Here is a 23745-nt window from a genome sequence, read left to right as displayed (position 1 = left end):
TTAAAGATTATAAATATATAGGATGGCATGGAAGACCACAGTCATGCATTTAGCAACAAAACAAATACAGAAATGTAAAAAGTCTTGCAGGACTCTTGATTCCGCAACATAGGTCTCTTCTGTCCTATGTGTGAATGTGTCAATAAAAATTAGTCCTGAGGTTTGACGTCATCTCAGCAGAGGTCAGGTCTGGATGAAGATGAAACCAAAAAAATAAAAATAAAAAAAAAAAATAAATAAATATATATATATATATATATATATATATATATATATATATATATATATATATATATATATATATATATATATATATATATATATATATATATATATATATATATATATATATATATATATATACACACACACACACACACACACACACACATACACACACACACACACAAACCTGTAATTGGCGTTTGGGCAGTCAAAGAAGAAGACCCATCCCCCTTTTTCTAAAGGTCTCGCATTGGGGATTTTCATTTTATAGCGCAGTAGTATGCCAAAGTCTTGAACCCCTTGTTTATTTATACTAAAACGGGAAGTAACTACAATGACTCACTTAAAGTCTGCAAGCAATATAGAAATAAACTTTATGAGGGAAAAACTGAGCTTTTAATAACATCTGGATACCAATATTTGGAATGGTAAATGGCCTGCATTTGTATAGCGCTTTACTTAGTCCCTAAGGACCCCAAAGCGCTTTACACTACATTCAGTCATTCACCCATTCACACACTGGTGATGGTAAGCTACATTGTAGCCACAGCCACCCTGGGGCGCACTGACAGTGGCGAGGCTGCTGGACACTGGCGCCACCGGGCCCTTTGACCACCAGTTATTAAAAAAAGGTTCTTGACAGCCGCCCTTCCACTGAGACCATGATGAGGCTTCAGTGAACAGGAGATTGTTCAACTGAAGGGCCACATGCATGTTGCAGGTCTTTTTTTTCCTGTCTCTGAAGGACATGACTCTCAGGTACTGTTTATCTGCTTTAAATAGTTTTTCAACACTGTCACTTCTCTTTTCTTCCACTTGTCCAGCTTCCTCAAAATATTTTGGCTAATAGCTCTTTTGGAATCATCTTTTTGGTGCAAAACCACTACACTTTCTGCAGTGGTCAGAAAGTGTTATCTTTGGCAATTTACATAGATTTAACTAAAGAGATGGGAAAAAAATATGTATTTCTGCAACAAGCTGACGAAGTGCATAAAAATACAATTTAAAAAGAATTAGTTGCCTAGTTATCGGTTTTGTGTAGACACACTAGTGGTTCAACCTGTGGGCTTGCTGGATTTTTTATTGGTTGAATCATTCATAGATCAATGTTAACTGGTTTAACAAACAAACAAACAAACAAAAAACATTCCTCTGAAAATTGTTTGGTACAAGAACTGGAATGAAATGACTGAAAAAGCAGCCAATGTCCAAAGACAATCTTTGAAAGTCCTTCATAAAGCCTGGAGAACTATTGCGCAATACCATTTGCAATAACAATTGCAACTCTGGATCCTTGGAAAGGAAATGCAAGGGGCTCAAGACTTTTGCAGCATACTATAGAACATCTTAATTTTGCTTCACAATCTCAACCAATGACTGTCACTGCAAGATGACTGCTACTCTTCTAAAGACAGTAACTGTTCTAAAGTGGATGGCTGTAAACTAAATATGAATTAGGGGGAAAAGTCATCTTTCTGATGCTCATGTTCCTCAGATTTGCAGACTCTTCATCTTCACTTATCGTTTCCTTTTTGTTGGCCAGAAACTTCCAATTTGCCATTATTGTTAAATTAAATTAGAAAAAGGGTAACTATGAAGTACTTTTAGAGACTAACGCAGCTCGGATAATCCAATCTTAACTACTTTCCCCATAAATACAACATCTGACAATCTCCCTTGTGCCCTAAGTGACATGTTTTGACATGTCAACATATATGAATAAAGATGTTGTTTGAGAACCATTAGAAAATGTTCCAGTTTTTTCAAGAGGCAGCTCTAGTAAGCTATACGAGCAGACTGATGCACACCCAGTCATTTTCTTCTAGACTGAAATATGACAGAAATCATTTACTTCATAAGTCTTATTTCTAGTATGTGTCCAAGGTGGAAAGACTTAAATAACAGATCAGAAGAATATGCTACAGAAATTTACATTTTAAAAAAAAAAAGCTTTAAAAATGCAGTCGTAAAGTTTGGAAGCAAGGAGGTTGTTTCACAAATTAATGTTGGTTTTTTTGGTTCTTTTTAAAATTAACCAAAATCACAGACAGAAATAAATACCCGTAATGTTCTAAATGGAGACAGAAGAGAGTATGGTCTTCCACTCACCTTCATACCAGTACATTTTTGCAAACAGAGAGAACAGGTATGTGGAAAGGTTTGTGGTGTGGCTGCAGCATAGTCTTGCATCATGGCCAACGCTGGCAGACCCTTTGATAGCTCCCTGTCTGCAAGACACTGCTTGCTGGAAAGTGGCAGCGGCATATGAACGAAGTTCACTGGTTTAGGAATTATCTGAGGTGCTAGGGGAGTAGCTGGTTTTGCAGACTGGCATTGTCCCATCTGCACTGGTGGTTGCTTCTGGTCCTGCTGCCGCTGCTGCTCCGCCTGTTTCTTTAGCTCTTGCTGCATCTGCCTTTGGTGCATCTTCTGATTGTTTATGGGCTTAGCAACCTTTGGCGCTTGTTGTTGACTTTTACTTTGATCCTTGGTGCAACTGTTATCATTATTGCCGATGAGCACAAGGCCAGGTTGATCAGGATGCACACCACGAGCAATATGACTGAGAGGTGGTTGGATTTTTAATGCCAAATGGCAATCTGGCTCTGGTTCTTTCAAAGGAACTAGTTTGGATTTGAGAAGTCTTAAGTCTGTGTCTTTCTTTGGCAGAGAGAAAGAGCTGATGATTTCTTGAGATGCCTGGTTTGGCTGAGTCAGCAATCGTTGAGTTAGATTCCTGTTTGGAGGCGGCTCATAGCTCTGCATTGAACTATTAGTGGAAACAGTACCCCGATGGTCATGTGAAGAAACCAAGGTGCTGGTTTTCACCTCTGCCGTACCTTCTTGCAGTGGTTCTCTATTGCAACTGTCACCATCACAAGTGTCCATGAGCAACATACTGCCACTCTCACTACTGTTAGCTCCACTTCCACTGCTCTTTCCTATATCACTGCCAAACCCTCCAGCGTATTTGCTAGTATGTCCATAGTCAATCACTTTACTTGGTTTGATAATCTGTGCCAATTCGTCCTGTTGCATCCCTTCCCTTCTGAACCTGTCCATTACGGTCATGCTGGGGGTGGGTTGAGGTTCAGGACAGGCTTTTGAATGAACAATAGGTTTAACATTCTCAGCCTTCTTCATGCGGATTTGCCTTAAGATAAAAGGCAGATTGCCAGGGTTTATCTGGTCTTCAGGGTAGGAGATCAGATATTCCAAGTCATCTTTTTCAAGTCCAAAACGTAAAAGGATGTTAGAAGCTTCTTGTGAAGAGTACTTTGGGTAACTGGAATCAGTAGGGAGCACAGGTTTGTCTTGCATTCGATAGTCAGAATCACCTAAGCCTGGAATGGACTGCATATCCTGTTCTCTTTCACCACTGCCTTGAAAGCTCAGTGAAGTAGATGATGAAAAAAATCTAGAAGAATCATTTTCAGTGGCTTTCTTATAGGCTGACCAGTCCAAGGAGCAAGGCCCACTTTTAAAATCAGAGTGTCTTTGAGATGCTGAGCACACTGGACTGGAGGCAACCGTTGCAGTTGAAGAAATAAACTTGTCTTCTTGAGTGCCGGTAAAGCAAGGGGCCTGGTTAACAGGCTGCTGTCTCATCTCTGTCCTGGCTTGACCAAGATACATTTCTGTAGATCTCTTTATGCCTCCATCTAAAATAGAACTACTCTGTGGGGGGGTGTAGCTCACTGGAAAAGCACGCAGTGAAGGAATTGTTCCCAACGTAGAGTCAGAAGTTCCAGAGGATGCTCCAGAAGAGCTGAGCGCATTTTGATGCTGCGTAGAACTTTGTATCCCAAAATTATAGGGGTTATGAAGGGGATGGGACATGGTTCAGAAAGTCAAGGATGGCCACAGCAGTCAATGGAATAGGTGTTTGGTTGTTTTCTTTTGGTTTTTTACAAAGTAGGTATGCTGGAGGTCATTGTCAATGTGGAGCTCGTGCAAAATGCAAAGTGACCATTCAGTCAGGCAACCATAATAACGAAGTCTTGTGTGTAGCGAGATCCTTTAGAGAACTTCAAGTATGTGGTTTGACGCTGATCCTGGGAGCGGGAGATGGGAAATCTTCAATAGCAATTACAAAATTGAGAAATTTAAAAAAAAAGAAAAAAAAAAAAAAAAAGATTTTGAACTGGTGTGGGCTTCAGCTTCCTGGATGGGTGAAATCCATCTGGAAGGTCTTGTCTGGATTTGTTCACTCTGTTGCTTCCTGCCAAATATAAATTTATCATTACAATATCAGGCTCTTTACTACTAGAAATAAACAGAGGAAGCACAAACATCAAAGGTCAGATAAAAAGAGAAAACGAGGTCAAAAAACAGAAAAAAATGCAGGCAAACTCATTTATTTCCCTGCACCAGCAGATTGACTACAAAAATTTAAAAACCAATTTGTACTTTAGAGAACATCATTATAAATCAGTGAATAATTTGAACTGAGCTTTTTTGGGGCAGAATGATTGTACAACGTACATTTTTAAGAGTAAAAAAAAAAAAAAAAACATCTGTGCGCAAAATTTAAATCATATAAGGTAGGGCTGTTCGATATAACGATATATATCGGATGACGATATAAAAACGTCTATCGTTTCATTTTACGCTATCGTTTGTTTCGTGGTGTCGCAAAATAAACTGTTTACGACAATATTTTCTCATCGTTTTGATGGTCACTGTAGTGGCTATATTAATTTATTAAAGTTCTCTCTTTCTCTTATATTTAATATAACCACACTACAGACGGACAAGCGCCTGTTTTTATGCGTTGTCGTTAGCAACAATGACGGTAAAACCATCGCATGTCCGCTTGTTTATTTTCCACATAAACCTTTCACAATAAAGCTCAAGATCCTGTTGAGACTTTTCAAAATAAATGGAATCACGTGAAAAAGTATGCAGAGTATTTACGGATGAGAAGCAAAAAGAGCCTTCGGGTGCTAAAAAATAAACCTTAGACTCAAACGTTAGAACTGCGGGGGAAACCGCAGCATGCTGTGTAATAAATACTCACAAAGGAAACGGCGGCCGTTACAACCTATGTCTAAAAATGTGTAGTTTCATGCATCGGTTAAAACACTCGACTCCAGGTACACGACGCCCAGCTGGAAACACTTCAGCAACCTGAGATTCACAGAATTTACAGAAAATGTTAAATTTTTGTGATTTATATCGTTATCGGATGATAGATGTTTTATATCGGGATATGAGATTTTGGTCATATCGCACAGCCCTAATATAAGGTTTTCTTACATGTACATTCAGAACACCTATGCTTTCATAGTATCATTCTGGTTGCAAATTTTACCACTTTGTTTGAAATAATTTCTTCCCTGGCGAAAATCTGACTTTCAAGTATAGTCCACATAATTTCTGTTATCAACTGAAGCTCAGGACTTTGAAAAGGCCATTCCAAAAGCTTAGTAGCTAGCCTGTTCCAAAACTAGCCCTGTTGACACATCTGATTCTGTCCAAACTTTGCACAATGGTTTGGGGAGTTGCTAAAGAATTCTTCAGTAGTCTGTTTCTTTCATTATTATATCCACTCTAATTCGATGTACCAGCTTCACTGGCAGCAACAGCTCAATGCTTGCTCATGAAAAAATTCTCTCAGTCTTCTTTGTCCTTTTGGTAGGTTATCAACATTAATTGATCTAAAAGTATTGATTTTGTTGCAGTGGTGTTTCTCTTCAGTGGCAGCCTCTCGGTCAATGGTGATGTAAAACTTGCTCAGCAATGATCTTCTGTAAGCTCCCAATCCATGGCAGAGCTGTGCTTTGGTGGTTTTTGACTCTTCAAACCAACTTTTTATGATGTCCTTCGGGTCTTTTTCAAATCCTTACAAAGTATGTACAGTTCCCAATGACTTATATAATTGAATCTATTCTATTCTATCTGATGATGCCGGAATCTGCAGTTGTTTAGAAAGGGCCCAGACACATTTCCCACTTGTGTACTTCTATAATCCTCTTCAGATCTCCAGTGATGTCCTGGGAATTCCCCATTTTACTGTGTATTAGCTTCTACCAATGAGTGCTGTGAACCAAACCTTTCTGACACAATCATAACCTTGGCCTTGACAAGTTCAGAAATTTTTAAACTTTCACTGCTACTAAAATGTAAGCAGGTATACTGTCACATTTAAGAAAACCCCAAATATAAACAAAATATTTGGCACCAAATTCTTGACTGTTTTACTATGAAAGATATATGTTATGCAGCCATTCAGCCCCAGAAAAAAATTACATTTCTCATAAATTACTGACAGCATGATATTGATTTGACATTTCTGTCCATGAATGTATGTACACTTATAATCTAAGTTGTGTATCAACATTGAGGTATTTAAATGCTGATGCCATTTAGAAAATTTGAAAACATTACCCAACCTTTGACTGTATTATCCAAAAAGATTGCAAAAGTACATCTTCAATAAAAATTCTATCCAGACATTACTTCTCAAAGAAAAACAAATGATACACTCCTTGCTGATCTGGTAGGCAATGCAAGTGGTAATGCAAAAAAAAATAAAAACAAAAAAAATTTAAGGTTAGCAAGAAAAAAAACATGCTTTTGGCTCATCTTCAGTCAGTCCACATATTTTCATCAGATGACCTTGTCTTGCAGCCTGAGAAAGCCAAACCAATCTGGTATCTGACATGCAGTACGGACAGACCGTAAATCCAGCTTTACTTTGTGGTGTGGTAAAACATGTCCATCTCCTTCCTCTCTGTGAAGTTTGTGTGCAGGAAAATGTCCCAGTATCCATTCGATGAGAGATGAGATTACCAACTTCATGGAAAATTATATATTTGAATGAGGATATTAAAAATGGTTAAAAAAATGAATGTGTGAGTCTGGGATAGAACAAAAATGCTTCTAGATAGCCTACAAGATAGAGGACTTGAACAATTTCACATCACAAGATGTCTCAGGAGCAGTAAAAAAACAACAACAAACAAACAAACAAAAACAACAGCAATAATACTAGTAGTACAAAAGCTACAAAATAACATCACCAGATATTATCTAGCAGGTATTTAACATCTTAACATTTTGTGCTCATATGCTACACACCATGCACAACTTCTAAAATTAAATAAAATGATTCTTAGAAATGCAGGAACTACAACTCTAGACTAGAGCAGGGCGATATGGCCAAAAATATTTATCACGATATATATTTGAAAATTTGCGATAACGATATAACTGACGATATAATTGATGCGAGACGAAATACAACTCCACAACTTTACTAGCGCAAAAAAACACCATCCATTTATTTTCACTTAAACAAGAAGCTGTTTTTTATGTGCATTAAAGCTATATAAAAATTTAACAGTGCAAATGCAAATTCCTTGCTGAAAGTTTAACCAAAAGGCATTTCCAGTAGAAATGGGCTGACATATCCTGAGCATAACCATGTATAATATCCACTGAAGTTAAAAAGAGTTGCTTTGCAACATTAAACTGCAGTGTGCCAAATAAAAAAGTTAAATACATATTTTTCGGACCATAAGGTGCACGGGATTATAAGGCACATTAAGCGAAACAAAGCAGTCAGATAAATCAAACTTTATTCAACTCATTCTTCTTGCTTCCTCCACTTCTGTACCATTGATTCATTAATGCTGTATTCTATCACAGCTGCTCTATTCCCATGTTGTTGCAGTATATTAATGACTAACCTTCTATTGTGGATGGATTATCTCAGTTGTTCTCCTGACTAAAGTTTGGTCCGTTTACAGCATCCTGCTATGCGATTGCATTTGTCTCTAACCATCAGGAAACTTCACGTTAACTTTTATTGAGTGGAAAACTGTTAGCCTTGATTCCTCCAGCTTCACTGTTTATGTTATGCTAACATAGCTGTGTCGCTAGCAATCACGTAGCACATCATTACATACCAGCTAGCCCAACTTCAGTAACCTTACAAACGTCACTGCTGTTTAGTTTCCTGTCTTCATTTATGTTGGAAGTGATAGCAGAGCTGTACGTTTGAATTTTTTCAGAAATCTCTCAGTCAGAACATGCTATGTCATGCTTAGGTAACTAGCGAAACTAGCGAGCTAACTTCCGCTAGCTTCCTGCTAACTTCTAACTCCGTTAAATGTAATAAATTCTGTTTTCATGTATGCCTGGATCTTAAACTTCATAGTTACACCTGGTAAAGCAGCAATGCTGATCATTTTATTAAAGATGAAAGAATTTAGACAGTTTTTAACTCTTAGTGATGCTGCAGTGTTTGTTTGACTTTGGGACCTGAAACGGAGGGAGTTTAGGACCCAGATTACTCCCAGATTTACGAGCACCTTAGTCCGACAAATACGGCAATAACGACGGCCGCTTGCATGTTCTACAAAAAAAATGTGCTTTGTTGTGTATCTGACGGACAAACACCAAACCAGTTCCACATCACTGAAGTGGCACCATTTTTACAAACTAATTCTGGTTCATCCGTTTCACTCAACAATCGGCCATGTGCGTATGAAAACAAAGGCACTGCGCATGCGCGTTTGACCCATATTCTATCGCGATATTGCATTTTCCTATCGTTGCCTAACATTATACCGGTATTACCGTGAACGGTATAATATGGCCCAGCCCTACTCTAGACTAAAAGTGCCTCAAGTCAATAACTTGAAACTAGAGCACAGAGAGTGTAATACAGCCCACAGACTCAATCCAGCTTCCTGCTGCCTAAAATAAAAAAATTAAATTGTGTCCAAACAAACTTTTTCATTGGACAAAATAACACCTTTACTCAAAATGTAAACTATAGAGACACAAAGCTGCATCTAAGTGACCTTTTCAAAAAGCCATATTTCCTAACAAGTTCTTGGTTTAATAATTAAACAAAATATTAACCCATTCCTACTCGTTGTGTCTTCTAAAATTCAGTTCTGCATAACTCAGCACTATGTACATTATGTTTCAATTCAGTTTTTCACAATGTAGCACTTTAGTCTGTTTTCCAACCCAATCAAGAAGAAGTAAAACACAGTATCTGCAGCTGACCTTGAGGAGCTAAAGGCTGCCTGCAGCTGCTTTTCTCTCTGGATCACTCAGTGGGGTTTTTTAGCTGTTAGCTTGAGCTCTGTGTTGGTGGCCCATGGTGGTCCAGGTGTGCTGAGGCATACAAATCCACGTAACTACAGCCCAACTCAATAACAGACAGCATTGTCTTTCTAACTACACCACCTCTCCCTTTATTTATTTTTCATCTGAATTAAATTTTCATGATATTTATCAATTTTTGAAATTAAATTACATGTATTTGCTTTGAAAAACAACTCTCTATATGTAAATTATTAAACTTATGTGTAGGGACTACTCTGAGAAGTCTTTGCAATGCATCTACATTACAGAAGAAAGAATATTACTGAGCCAAAAGTAAGTTGAATCAGACCTTTAGATTGCAGTTGTAAAATGAAAAGTCTGTTAACTTACATGCGGAACTTGCCTGTGTTATCAAACCCAGTAAGCGCTAATGGTCCTGCCTTCATGACTCTTCTCAGTGCAGAATATCATTGCTAACATGTTAAATAGGAGTTAAAGTTTCTTCAAGCTATACTCTTATTCCTCTACATCACACATTGGCCAAGGTGACTAGTAAGAGAAAGGTTATCTGTTAAAATGATAAGTTACAGAGTAATTACTCATTAATTGCTACTGCTCAATCTGTTTCCACACACCTACATAGATGTGTAATAGCACATCAAGTCACAAGCCAACAGCCTCAGTATTAGGAAAGGATCAAAGTAGTTGGGAAGAAAATTATGGAGAAGGGCAAATGTCCTGATCTGTTAATGCTGTAAACATGCTGGAAAGTGGAGTAAATTTGTTTCAAAATGTGTGGTAAAAAGTGGGTGTACACAAGCTAATCTTCATTTAAATATCTGTATCTCTTTCTTTTAGCAGTGCACAGGGAGATAGGACCCTGTAACTTAGTAAAATAAATGGTCAGATTTCCATACTGCACTATGAAAATTACCTTTTCGCATTAAAGAAAAGTTGATTCCCCCTGTCATATATCCTGTCAACTACAGTTCTCAGTAAAAAAACAAAACAAAATCACTTTAAAATGATAATCATAAGAGAAAATCGCTATCTGTATATCACTTGCTATTTTGGTTATCAAAACCTAACCAGGTACTTTGTTAAACAATTAAACCTAACAAAGTATTTATAAGTATTTTTTATTACTAAAACCTTGTCATGCTGTTTTTTATTATCTTATCTATATCTTGTGGGTGGGTTAGGGTTAGGGGAGGTCTGTGCCACCCCATTTTAAAAATCCTGGGAATCCCCCTGTTTGCAAGTAGGCCTTTGCTTTGCCTGTACACAGGTATACACACTCATATTTATATCTATATAAGTCTCTTCTTATGTTTTTTTTTCTCCATTTTTTTTACAAAGTTTATATCAGAAAAGTGTTTTAAAACTGTATAGAAAAGTACCATCTAAGAAAACATGCACATGCGGCCTACATTTTGCAGCATTTATGATACAAACAGATCTTTTTCATATGGATGCTAAGAGTATCATCCCAAGCTCACACTCCTCTGCATGAAACATGGCAGCACGGCTATCCAACTGTTTCTTCAAACAGTAGCTGCTGCAATTTTTACAGGCTGCCTTTACTAGCTTAACTGAGGTTAGCTTCTAGCTAAGCCTGAAACCACTAAAGGCGTACACACATCCACTGAGATTAAAAACACGTCGCTCTGTGTTTAATAAGAGCTTCCGTTACATACCGTTCGTAATAAATGCGTAGCCAACAGCTTTGATTGCGTCTGTTGTCGTCCTCTGCTTTCTTATCTCGGCTCCAAATAAAACTGTCCCTGTTTAGTGTGACGTCTCGTGCAGGCGGAACGGACTTCCGCTTTATAAGGCCTCCCTTCAAAATAAAAGCATAAACTTCAAATCTGGCTTTCTCCACACAAATCTATCGCTTAGAGCAGGGGTGTCAAACTCAATTGCACAGGGGGCCAAAACTCAAGGCACACTTTAGGTCGCGGGCCAAACAAGATAAACATTTATTGAACACACTAAAACAATGTTTTTTAAACATAAATATGAATAAAAAACAGACAGGAATATTATTCCAGATTAAATAAACTTAAAAAAAATAAACTTTAACTTTAAATATTTTGCTCTTCATAAAAATATATCCTGTCAAAATTATGCAAGTTAGAAATATGAACATGCTGCCAAAAACCCCAGAAAAAATAAATGAAAGCATACACAAGATTCGAGCCGCATGTAGACGGAGCTGGGGCATTGCTTCAGGAATGAAACTAATAAACTGTGCGGGCCATTCAGTGTCGTACTTTCCCTTGAGTGTATCATTACACTGCAGCTCCATCTGAATCTGCACAGGTGCAGTTCAGCAAAGTCCGCTTGGCAACAGGGAAAGTGAGGCAAGTTGCACTGGTGCATTTGTGACAGCTTTACTTGAAATGTGCCATGTCCATGAACTGACAGATTTCCTTGCTGAGCTCAAAAACTCTACTGAGAATTTTTCCCCGACTCAGCCAACGGACCTCTGTATGATAAGGAATGTCGGCAAACTCCGAATCTATTTCCCACATAAAAGACTGAAATTGACGGTGATTTAAACCTTAGCTCGGATAAAATTTACGGTTTGCGTTACGGTGATCATTACATGCTCCATTTTTAGGATTTTACCACACAGCCTTTCCTGGTGTATGATGCAGTGATATGCTGTTAACTCACCGGTACAGTTCTCCTCCTGCATCTTTACTCTCATCCTGCTGACTAGTCCGCTTTTTTCACCGGCGCTCCATCTGTTGTAAGTCCAACAAGTTTGTCCCAGGGCAGTTTCATGTCGGTTACACTTTGACATACGTTTTAAAAAATGTCTTTTCCTGTCGTTGTCCCGTGCATCGATTTAATGTTCAATATTTCCTCTCCACGGATGAAGATGGCCAGCTGTGCAATGTCCATCATGTCTGTACTTTCATCCACAGCAAGAGAGTATGCAATAAAGTTTTTGCTTCTTTCACACAACTGTGTTCTTAAATCAGTGGCCATCTCACAAACCCGATCAGCAATCGTATTTCTCCTCAGGCTCACATTTGCCAAAATCTGCGTTTTGTCTGGACACACGACGTCACACACCTTCATCATGCAGCTCTTCAGAGTGGTACCGGGCTGATTTGGCTATCTCCTCTGCTACAATAAAACTTGCTTTCACGACAGCTTCACTTTGTGATTTTGCTCTGGTGAAAAACGTCTGCTGAAATGTCAGATTCTTCTTTAGCTCTTCTACTTTCTGTAGTTTCTGCATTTAGGTTTTTCAGCTTATCCTGACATCTTAAATTAAATTCCTTAATTACAGCCACATTAGCTCCACTAATAAGGCACACGGGTTTACCAGCAATGTCTGTAAACATATATTCCGTCACCACCTGTGGCTGAAAGGCTCTGCTTTCAGAATCAACTTTTCTCTCTACCATTGTGAGCGGCTAGATTGACGTGGGAATGTTCCCAGTTAGCCTAGCGTTTGGCAAGAAGGCTGCAGCGCTGCATTATGGGATCTGTAGTTTGTATATTGTTAGCGCCTCATATCGCCGGGCCATGCATAACAATAATAATACATCTATATAAAATGATCTCGCGGGCCGGATATAAATGTACGACGGGCCGGATGTAGCCCGCGGGCCTTGAGTTTGACACATGTGGCTTAGAGCAATTAGTTGGTGACTTAATGAAAGAAAAAATTCCTTTTTTTAAACTTTTAAACTTTAAAGAATTTAACACAATAATCAGTTACCTACCCAGTATGCGTGTGCAAAAAGTTTTGAGCCAAACGCTTACTTCTTTCTTTTTCTTTTTCGTTTTTTTAACAGCTCTTGAGCATAGCTTTTCATGCCTTCGGTGTCATTCGCACACACTCACAGAATCGTTCTCAAGTATATTTTGGCACACAGACTGAAGAATTTAGAGAACCTATCCACTCTACCACCTGAGCCACAGACACCACACTGGTTGCATAGACACAGGAGAAGAATCAAATATAAATTGTATCTTAAGGCAGTTTCTTTTGTTTCTTTAGTTGAATCGATAAAAAAAAAAATCAACAGTTTGACTAACATAGAATAGCACTTTACGCCATCAAGGTGAAGAAGATGCTGCAGGCCTAAAATACTCTTTACATCACAGGAGGAGTATCTGAAAGTCATGTCACTAAGAAAGGAAAAAAATGCAGCCATGCTTCAAAGATTCTAATAGGGGTTGTGAGTAGTGCAGGGTAAAGCAGATTTGGCTTAGATTAAATTAATGGCTGATGAGATTTTGTTGTTGTAACTGCAGATTACATTTGCATTGATCACTTCTTGCTTATATAATTACAGCATATAACATGTAACAAATATGTAGGACTGCTGTCTTCCATTCTCTTTCAGAGTCATGCTGAAAAACTAGTTCATGCATTTATTACTTCTAGGCTGGACTACTGTAATTTGTTATTACCAGGATGTCCTAAAAACTCCCTGAAAAGCCTTCAGTTAATCCAAAATGCTGCAGCAAGAGTACTGACAGGGACTAGAAAGGCGCTGTATAAATGAATTAATAACAAGTAATTCAATGGTTGCTGGATGTCAGAAAAAATCCATTTCTTGTCCTTTACCTGTTTCCTTCCATTTTATTTATTTAGTGTGGTCTGTTCAAATATTTTACTTCTGTTAATTATTTTTCATCCACTTTTATGTAAAACCTTCCCTTTTCTGAGTATTTTATGAGTATCTCCACTTTTCGAGAGGTGTGTGTCAAGAAGAAGAAGAACAGTTAGAGCAGAATTTTAACCCCTGTGTGCTGTTGAGACAATCCAGAGAAGCAGTAAGAAGTAGCTACAGCCAAGAGAAAGATGTGTAGCCAGCAAGAAGTTGACCTGAGCACCAGGCTGCTAGAGGGGAGGGGTGCAGTTAGGCACCGCAGTTATATTAAAGGAAGGTTATTTTATTTGTCAAAGTAAAAAGTAAAACACGTGAATATAGATCTAATAGAAATTCTATTTTAGGTCACATATTTTAGAAATATTGAATTTATCTCACAACACACAGGGTGTTTTGAGCACAATCATATTAAAGTTTAAAGATGAAAGCTGGTCATGTGTGCTGAGATTGTACTAAAAGTTCTCCACATACAGCTTTTTTGGCTCAGAGCACAGTGGAAGATAAAGAGCACCGGCACCACTCAAGGCCTTCTCGTGGCAGAAGAATGGGCTAATTGGCCCGGGATACATAAATCAGTGGGGCCTTGTCAAGGACTCATCAGAGATAGACCTATATGGAAATAGGGAGTACCGGATTTTCAGAAAATGTGCCAGAGTAGTCCAGGGAAAGCCTGTTAGACTCTTCTCAATAAATAAGAAGCCCCGAGAATTCTGAAGCTGCTGCTGGTCCGTTTTCAGTTGTGTTTGAGTCTGTTTGTTACAGCAGCAGTGCAGTTTTAACAGTATGTCTCAGTTTTCTTACATGACCAAGTGCTGCTGCAGTAAATGAAAGAAATCTGTCAGCATGACTCTGACTTAAACTGTGAGAAATAAACATAAATTTACAGAAACTGTTCTGGTAATCATTGACCAGACTGTTATGTAATTATAAGCGGCAACTTTTTTAATTCACAAAAAATACTTTTTTTTAACAGTGTACAAACTAAATAGAAACTTCTGGTAGAGAGAAAAAATCCTGTTTTTCCACTATTTTTTATTAACTTTAATTAATTAATTTAATTATTTATCCGCTACTTAATTAATTTGGTCATCAGTAATGCCTTTATCAGCTGTAATATCATGAAAATCAGAGTCGACTCTGGCTATTTGCCTGATTTTGAGAGCCGTGGTTTAGAGAGTACAATTTGGTCTTCAGGTCCAGTTTCTGACACAACCACTTATTTTGTCCTGAGTTGTATGCTAACACTCACCGGCATCTTTTTTTTTTTTTTTTTTTAAAGTCATTGCTCCCCCTGAGGAAATAAAACATCCTGCTTTTTTCTTTTAGCAGCGGTCTTCTCTCTTAGAACATCTTCATACCACACTGGATTCTACTCTGAATGCTTTTCACCAGTTTGTGAATTGTCCGCATGGAGCAACAGGACAATTGACCTACTGTATGCTAATGTGAGAGATACATACAAAGCCACCCCCCTTCCCCCACTAGTGAAGTCAGACCACAACCTGGTCTACTTACAGTCACAGTACACACCCAGTAGCGGTTTTAGATACGGGCGACCCGGGCGGTTGCCCGGGGCGGCATCGTGGTGGGGGGCGGCATCACAGGCATCGGCAAAAAAAAAAAAAATTGCTCGTACTCATGCTGCCCCGACATCATCCCAGCGCATATTGGGAATGGCATAGGCACCGATCGGTTTTCTATCGCCCATTTGCTGGGAGTAAGGGCGCCCTCCGTTTGCGAGGTGCGCCTGCTGCTTGCGGCACAGGGAGGAGAGGGCGGGGCGGCGGGGGATTCTCTGGCTGGCTGGAGCAGCATCTAATAACCAACTCGCAAAATAAAACAAAATAAAAACAAACCAACAACACGAAAACAGCAGACATTATGATACAGACTTATAATTTGCACCGATGTTTTTTCGAAATTCTATACGCGAAAAGTGAGCGCGAGAGCCCTCGGTGCGCCTGCTCGCTGCTGAAGTCAAAGTAAACTTTATTGTCATCTCCGCTACATACAGTCCAGTATATAGAGAGACGAGACGACGAGGCTCCAGTTACAGCAGTGCAAGTAAACAAACAATAAATATAAGAAGAGTAAGAAAATAAATATACACTTTAGGACCAGGGGTAAAGGGATCAATAACAATTTAAAATGTATATTTTATATTTTGTTGATTTAAAGTCTCACACACAACCCGTTTTTAAAGTTTAAAAAAAAAAGAGAAAAGAAGAGGAGGGTAGCGACTTCCACAGTCGCTAGAGGCCGGGGACTGAGCCTGCCTATTTGCCTGACGCGCTGTCAACTGTACGCAATAATGCGAGAGGTGGAATTGCTTGCTTGTTTATTAAAGTGCTTGAAAAGTTTACAGAGCAATGTGATCGACTCGCGATTCAAACTCTTAAAACATCACAGCTCTAATGCAACAAGGGGAAACTCGTTGTGCTGCGGTCAACAAAAACTACGGCTACCCAGCCCTCCTCTCTGTCAAAATCAAACCAGTGAAAGACAGACTGACAACGGCCTCTTAATGTCACCGCTAGCACCCACGTGACTCCCCTTACACATCACCATAGCAACCAAACAAATGAAAACCCAGTGATCATTAAAATTCAATACATTTAATTATGGCTCCTACAAGGAGAAACGAGCAAAAGATACAGGTAAGCAGATGTGTCATTGGATAATGGCAGGTCATGTATCCTAAAACATTAAGAATCAGAATACTTTCTTAATCCTTAAGGAAATTATGTGGGTTACAGTTGCTCCAAGAAGAAATGGTAAAAATAGTAACAGTAAGAGACTAAACTCCAAACAATATATACAATAATATAATATTAATTAGTCAGTGTCAATTGTTGATTTGTCCTGTTCCCATTGTATGACGAATTATGATGTCTGTTTGGTAGCCGTTTGCATACTATGCATACTCTCTCTCTTCATATGTGTGTATGTGTGTGTGTGTGTGCGTGTGTGTGTGTGTGGGGGGGGGGGGCGCCAGAGGGCGTGTTCGCCCGGGGCGCCAAACAGGCTAGGACCGCCACTGTACACACCCCTCATCCAAAGGCAGCCTGTCACAACACGCTCCATTAGGAGATGAACCCCAGAAAAGGAGGATGCTCTGAGAGACTGCTATGACACCACAGACTGGGATGTGCTTCTGAGCCCACATGGTGAGGACATAGACGAGGCGACACACTGTCTGACGGACTATCTCACCTTTTGTGTGGACGTGGTTGCCCCTGCTAAGATGGTACAGTGTTATCCTTATAACAAACCGTGGGTAACACAGTGTCCCGATTCGACTTTGTGGGGTTGAGAACAAATGACCAAAACTCCAGACCTGTCCAGCTTTATTGAACACACACGTGGGGAGATGTTCACAGTGGCATCATCAGCATAGACCTCCGCTAGTGTCAGAAGAAAATTATGTTTTGATCAGTTACATGAAATGTATTCTTTATGTTTATCAGTGAAGCACATGTCTACGTGACTTTTCACCTAATAACTTTTGACATGAACTCTTCTGTGATAAACAACTTACAGCTTCCTCTTTTTATTCTAGAACATAGAGATTTAGAAAAGGGGAACCTCAGCTCTGAGTTCTGAGAATAATGTTGTTATCTTTGTACACACACACACATACATACACACACACACACACACACACACATAACAATCTTGTATAAATAAAGAACGCAGACGGTGACAAAGCGCGAGTCCATGAGTGTCTCCTGTGTGAGCGCTTCTGTGACCGTCCTCGCGAGTAAAAGAAACTGCAGTGTGTTTGTGCTTTCTACCTCAGGAGTCTTGGCTAAAGAAAGAACGGCAGGGTGATTTAAAGAAATCCCCTGTCAGCTAGAAAGCACACTTCAAATTGTTTTTGTATGTCAGGGAATCTGCCCCTTCTTGCGTAAGCAGATAACATATGTCAGTTACAGTTGGTGACAGTTAGATACATTTCCTTTATTGACAATCTCCTATAACACTTAAAGAGCTGTCTTAACCGTCTTACACTCCAGGTGTTTCCTGTTGTTCTGTTCTCTTCATACTCGTCTCTGGAACATCTTGAGTACACCATGTACTAAACTGTTGCTGAGCAGGCACTCATGCAAGTTGCAAGCAAAATGTCTCTCCTAAGGCCCTAAACAAAGCACATTCAATAACCTCTGACCTAGAAATTAGTCTGATTGTTATTTGCGTCTGTAAGCATGTTAGCATTGAACTTTCTGCACTCTAAGTCACTTCTCACAATATATCAGTCTGGACAGTCATGCCAAACGAAGCTTATGACCTACAAAAGACTGAGTGCCAACTCTCATGAGCACATTTGCAATGTGTGTATAAAAATGATTATCACTACTTATTTAATAAAAGCTTTCACAAAATGCCCCTAATAAAAGCCCTGTTAAAAATAATGTATTTCCCACAACAGGAAGTCAAATTTGTCCTCAACATGAAGAAGGCGGCCTTCAGAAGCAAAGTGAAAGAGGAGATGAAAGCAGCACCGCGGGAGGTGAAACACTCCCTGAGGGAAGCAAAAGACATCTACGGGAGGAAGGTGGAGCAGAAGTTGGGGAGGAACAATATGAGGGAGGTCTGGAATGGTGTGAAAACCATCACAGGCCACAACATCAAGAACAGCACAGTGAACGGGACAGACCAGGTCCAGTTCACTGTGCTGTTCTTGATGTTCCTCCCGTCCTGGACCAAGTAAGGACCCTGTAAGTGCTGCTGTGGACGTTATGTCAGAGGACCTGAGCCTGGTAGATATATGGAGACTTCTTCATCCTCAAGAAAGAGACTATACTTTCTTTTCGGATCCTCACTCAACCTACTCTAGGATAGATTACTTTCTGGTGTCTGGCTCTCTGGTGAGTCAAACCATTGGGTCCTCCATTGGTAATATTGCTGTAACGGATCATGCTCCCATTGACCTTGTTCTTTCTAGTAATGATAATGTTAAACCGTCACCTAGGTGGCGTCTGAACAACTCACTGTTGAAGAATAAGGGTCATTGCGAATGTATAAGGGAAATGATGAAGGAGTTTTGGGTGTGTAACGAGGGCTCTATTGACGATGTTGGAATGACCTGGGATGCTTTTAAGGCCTACCTGAGGGGGCGCCTTATCGAGTATAGCTCCTTGATTAAAAAAAGCTCAGAGGGACAATCTGATGAAGCTGGAACAGGATATCAACGAGTTCAAAAAACAGCACATGCTGCACCCAGAGAGGGAATTGTGGAACAAATTAATTAAACTTAAATTTGAGATGAACAGCATACTGCAGAAAAAAGCTGAATTTGCAATGTTTTGCCTAAATCAAAAGTATTTTGAACAAGGGGAGAGAACAGGTAAAATGTTGGCGCACAGGGTTAAGCAGATAAAATCTAGCAACCTTATAACATCTATTTTTGATAACAATAATAATAATAATAATTTGACCACCAGTAAAAAAGAAATTAATGATGCTTTTACTAAGTTCTATCAGGAGCTGTACACCTCCAATGGATTGGTGGAGGAACAGAGGTTGTCAGATTTCTTTTCTTCTATTAAAAACCCAGCCTGTCCGAAGACCAAAGAATTGTATTATAAGGAAAGGTCACACTAGCTGAAGTTAAGCAGGCAATTGGTAGTCTTAGATTGGGCAAATCTCCAGGCAATGACGGATTTCCTTCAGATTTTTATAAGGTGTTTGTGGACGAATTAGCTCCAAGACTACTGTCGGTGTATCAAGATGCGCTTCAAAAGGGGAGATTACCACTTAGTATGCGATCGGCAGTGATCACGTTATTACACAAAAAAGGGAAAGACCCACAATATTGTGGGAATTACTGCCCAATTTCATTAATCAACGTGGACGAAAAGATTATCTCCAAGATATTAGCTCTGAGGCTTGAGAAGGTTCTTCCTTGCTTGGTGCATAGGGATCAGGTGGGTTTCATGAAAAACAGATGTTCTGCAGATAACTTACGTAGGATATTGCAAATATTCTGGAAGAGCAAGAATAATTTAGATCCTGTCGTCACCTTCTCCCTAGATGCAGAGAAGGCCTTCGATAAAGTTGAGTATCCCTTTCTGTTTTAGACGTTGAAGGGATTTGGTTTTGGTCCCATTTTCAGGCAGTGGATTCAGGTGGTGTACACAGATCCAGTGGCTACAGTCACTACCAATGGGATAATGTCACCCTCCTTTTCGTTAAGTCGGGGCACTAGACAAGGTTCACCCTTATCACCTCTCATTTTCGCCCTGTTTTTGGAGCCTCTGGCTATTGCACTACGTGAATGCAAGCAGATCAGAGGGGTGGATATGGGTCAAGAAGAACATAAACCTTTTTTGTACGCGGATGACATTTTATTGATTTCAAGTAACCCAGAACGGGCGGTTCCTGCAATCTCCTCAATTATTGATTCCTTCTCTGCAATTTCTGGCTACACCATAAATTGGTCCAAGTCCGAAGCTATGCCCATTTCTAAAGTGTGTCCTCCAGCCACTAGGAGCTCATGGCAGTTTAAGTGGATGCCTGGGGGTTTGACCTACTTAGAGATTAAATTGACCCCTGGTTTAGATAACATAATGCAAGTAAATTTCTCCCCAATGATTCAAAACATTCGCCCGCTTTTGCAGAATTGGGTCAAAATGAATCTGTCCCTTTTGGGCAGAATGGTCAATGGTGGTCAATGGTCAATGGTAACTTTATTGTCCCTAACAGGGAAATTGATTTGCAGTATGTCCGTATGACAAAATTAACCTGGTGAAGATAATTATTGCTCCTAAACTCCAGTACTTTCTCCATATGTTACCTATAGCAGTCCCGCATAACCTGCTAATGCTTTATAATACATGTGTGGAGGGTTTTGTGTAGGCAGGCAAAAAGCCATCCTTTAATCGGTCCAAATTATATGCTGCAAAAGATAGTGGCGGGCAATGTTCCCTCTAAGCTGCGCACGTGCGCAATTGCGCACTGCTGGCACGGTCTCTGCGCACAGAAAATCTGCGTTGCGCACAAAAAAATTCTAACCTGAATTGAAATTAAAATTAATACTTTAACAATTCTGTTTTTGCAGTGTTAGTCAGTAAGTGACTGGCTGCTCCCATATGGGATTAGAACGATGCCACCTTATCCCATAGTTCAGCCAATAATGCGTATATACGTAGCCAATCAACGTCGTTGACAGGCTATGACAGCGTCCTTATGTGCCGACACCGTTGTTTGAGCTGGCAAAGCGGCGTGGCTGTTGTGGAGTGAAGCCACGTTAATGACAACGTATACAACCATTGGAGATGTGAGCAGGACAGACGGAACAATTGACGGGAAAAGTGTGGACTTTATACCAGTTTTTAAATTGTGTTGATAGGCCACGTAAAACCAGAGTTGTGATAAAAATATATACAATGTTTGGTTTTCTTCCTGAATACAATCTTTGTTTATATTTACTGCGGGAAGAAACGGTAAAAACGGCGTTTAATAAGAAAAAAGGCTCGAAAGCACTCTCCACCTGTGAGCAAAAACAAACTCCACCCCCTCTGCCTTTCCTATTCGTCCAAAAATGTACCATGTGGACCAATCAAAAAATGATATGGCAACGCGGCATCTAGTTGTTAAGAAACGGGGGGAAGTTTTAAGAGTGACGGCAGTGTTCAGAGATGTGAGAGATTTGAGACAAATCTTGTGTAGTTAGTGTGTAGTGTAGTCAATAGTTTTGATGTGTGTGTCAGAACAATGAGGCGACTGCTGAATGTTACAGGTGTTACAGGAGTGATACATCTGCTGTTGTCAGGCCTGCAGGTATCAGGCTGTTGTTCTCCTTTATCTCTTAGTGGACAGAAATTATTTTTTGGAGTGGCACAAATAATTTGTGTGGCATCAAATTTGATGCAGAACAGCTGATTGTTCTGTAAATAGTTTGAAATGTTTATTTAAAAAACGCCTTGGCTGCATTTAAAAAAATAGCTGCAAAAAACTTTGTTGTTTGCAAAACTGAGTTACTTTTTTGAAGAAGTAATTATATAATTAATTGCCCAGCATTGGTCATTATATACTGTATTTGCAGACAGAGAGTTACAGGACTCTCTCCCAGACCACAGACTCATAATACAAGTCAGAGCTTTATAAATAAAAAGAAAGTTGTGTTTTTGAAATTGGAGTTCAAGTTATTTTTACTTCCAGTAGTGCTAACATACTGCACAGGTCAATGACTAGATTTTTTTAAAAAAATTTCATTGTAAGTGGGCTAAAGCAGTTAATTAAAAGTAGTATAACATAAATGTAAATGCTGTAATTTGATTATTTTAATAAACCATGTAACTTGGATGGATTCGATGTTGGCGTGACCACAGTGCACACGTCTGCTGTCGCTCACAGTGGTCCAAGGGATCGCTCAGGGAGTTTGTGTGTTCGCTCAGACACATGAAAAATTAGAGGGAACATTGGTGGCGGGTTGGCATTATCCAAGATGGTCTGGTATCATTATGCATTCTCTCGCTCTCAGTTAGTTAAGAAACTCCCCTACGGAGAAGCCATCATGGGTTGCGATTGAGGAAAGTCTTGTGGCTCCCTCATCTTTAGAGGCCTTCCTCACTCAGAGGGGAAGACTAGTACCGTTTAAAGATCCAGTTTTGGCTTTATACAAGAGACCTGGTTTAGAGCTCACCAATTTATCAACACCAGCCCCTATCTTACCTCTAGAGCCTCTATCTGGTATAATAAGAAAATATTAATTGATAAGAAACCGTTCAGGTGGGAGGCTTGGGTTAGGGCAGGTATCAACCAGGTGGGGGATTTATTTGGGCAAACTGGCATGAAATCATTTGCGGAAATCAGACAAGAATTTAATCTGGATCCAAGGGAAATTTGGAGGTTTTTTCAAGTTAGACACTGTATTAAAGCCATTTTGAACAATAACCCAGACCCTTCATCTAGTATTCAGGAGGTGTTTGCAGCTCCTGGTATCAATAGAATCAGAGCATCCAAATTCTATGGGATCTTTAGAGAGGCGCACTCTCCCAATCTGGAGGGGCTGAGGCAGTGCTGGGAGAAGGATCTGGGAATTCAGATTTCAGAGGATAGTTGGAAGAAGCTGGTTTCATCGTGGTATGTTTGCTCATGTGAAGGACAATCTCAGCTTATCCAATACAAGTTGCTTCACAGAAATTACTGGACTCCCAGTAAGCTAGTCAGGTTGAAGCTTGCTGACAATGACACCTGCTGGAAATGTCAGGAGGAAGCCGGGACCCTAGTTCATATGTTGTATGCGTGCCGGAAAAATGATTATTTGTGGGACGGGATCATTAACCTTGTGAATGATCTTTTTAATCTTAACCTTTCTAAGTCTCTAGCTTTGTGTGTCCTGGGTCTGTTACCCGACAGCAGTATTCTCACTAGAAGACAGAGACTATCGGTGTGTTTGGCTTTCATAACAGGACGCAGGATAATACTGAGGTGCTGGAAGTCATCTAGCCCCTGTTGTTTCAGGGAATGGTCTGAACAAATGTCCAAGATGGCATTATATGAACAGGTTACATACAGAGTTAAGGGGAGAGAAGATATTTTTGATCAGGTCTGGGGTCCCTTTTTGTTGTACATCAACAATGTGTCTTAGATAATGTGATAAGTTGTTTTTTTCTTATTTTGTTTTTCTTATGTCGTTGTTATTGTTGTTCTTTTTCTTTGACAGCCAGCAGAGGAAAGAAATTGTTTAATATAGCCAGTGGTCAAGGTCGAGTTTAGTTTCTAGGCACCTGGGTGTTCTGCCCTTTTTGTTTTTGTTTTTGTTGGTGTTTCCCAGTAGGCGGTTTCTTATTTTGTTTCTCCTGGGTTT

The 23745-nt window shown here is 39.6% G+C and overlaps 1 protein-coding gene across 3 annotated transcripts in view; it reads right to left on the bottom strand.

Moving 5' to 3' along the window:
• Positions 1 to 11095, bottom strand: part of LOC134624526 (uncharacterized) — a 45752-nt gene extending 34657 nt beyond the window's left edge. For all 3 annotated transcript variants that reach the window (XM_063469524.1, XM_063469525.1, XM_063469526.1), the window contains exons 1-2: positions 10989 to 11095; positions 2335 to 4447 (exon numbers count right to left, since the gene is read on the bottom strand). In XM_063469524.1, the coding sequence (XP_063325594.1) occupies positions 2335 to 4065 (1731 nt within the window). In that variant the 5' untranslated portion in view covers positions 4066 to 4447; positions 10989 to 11095. The remainder of the gene's footprint in view (positions 1 to 2334; positions 4448 to 10988) is intronic.
• Between the last annotated feature and the right edge of the window lie 12650 nt (positions 11096 to 23745).

The sequence above is a fragment of the Pelmatolapia mariae genome, linkage group LG3_W (assembly GCF_036321145.2).
Source record: "Pelmatolapia mariae isolate MD_Pm_ZW linkage group LG3_W, Pm_UMD_F_2, whole genome shotgun sequence".
Lineage (NCBI taxonomy): Eukaryota > Metazoa > Chordata > Actinopteri > Cichliformes > Cichlidae > Pelmatolapia > Pelmatolapia mariae.
This window is presented reverse-complemented; position numbering and strand designations above follow the sequence as displayed.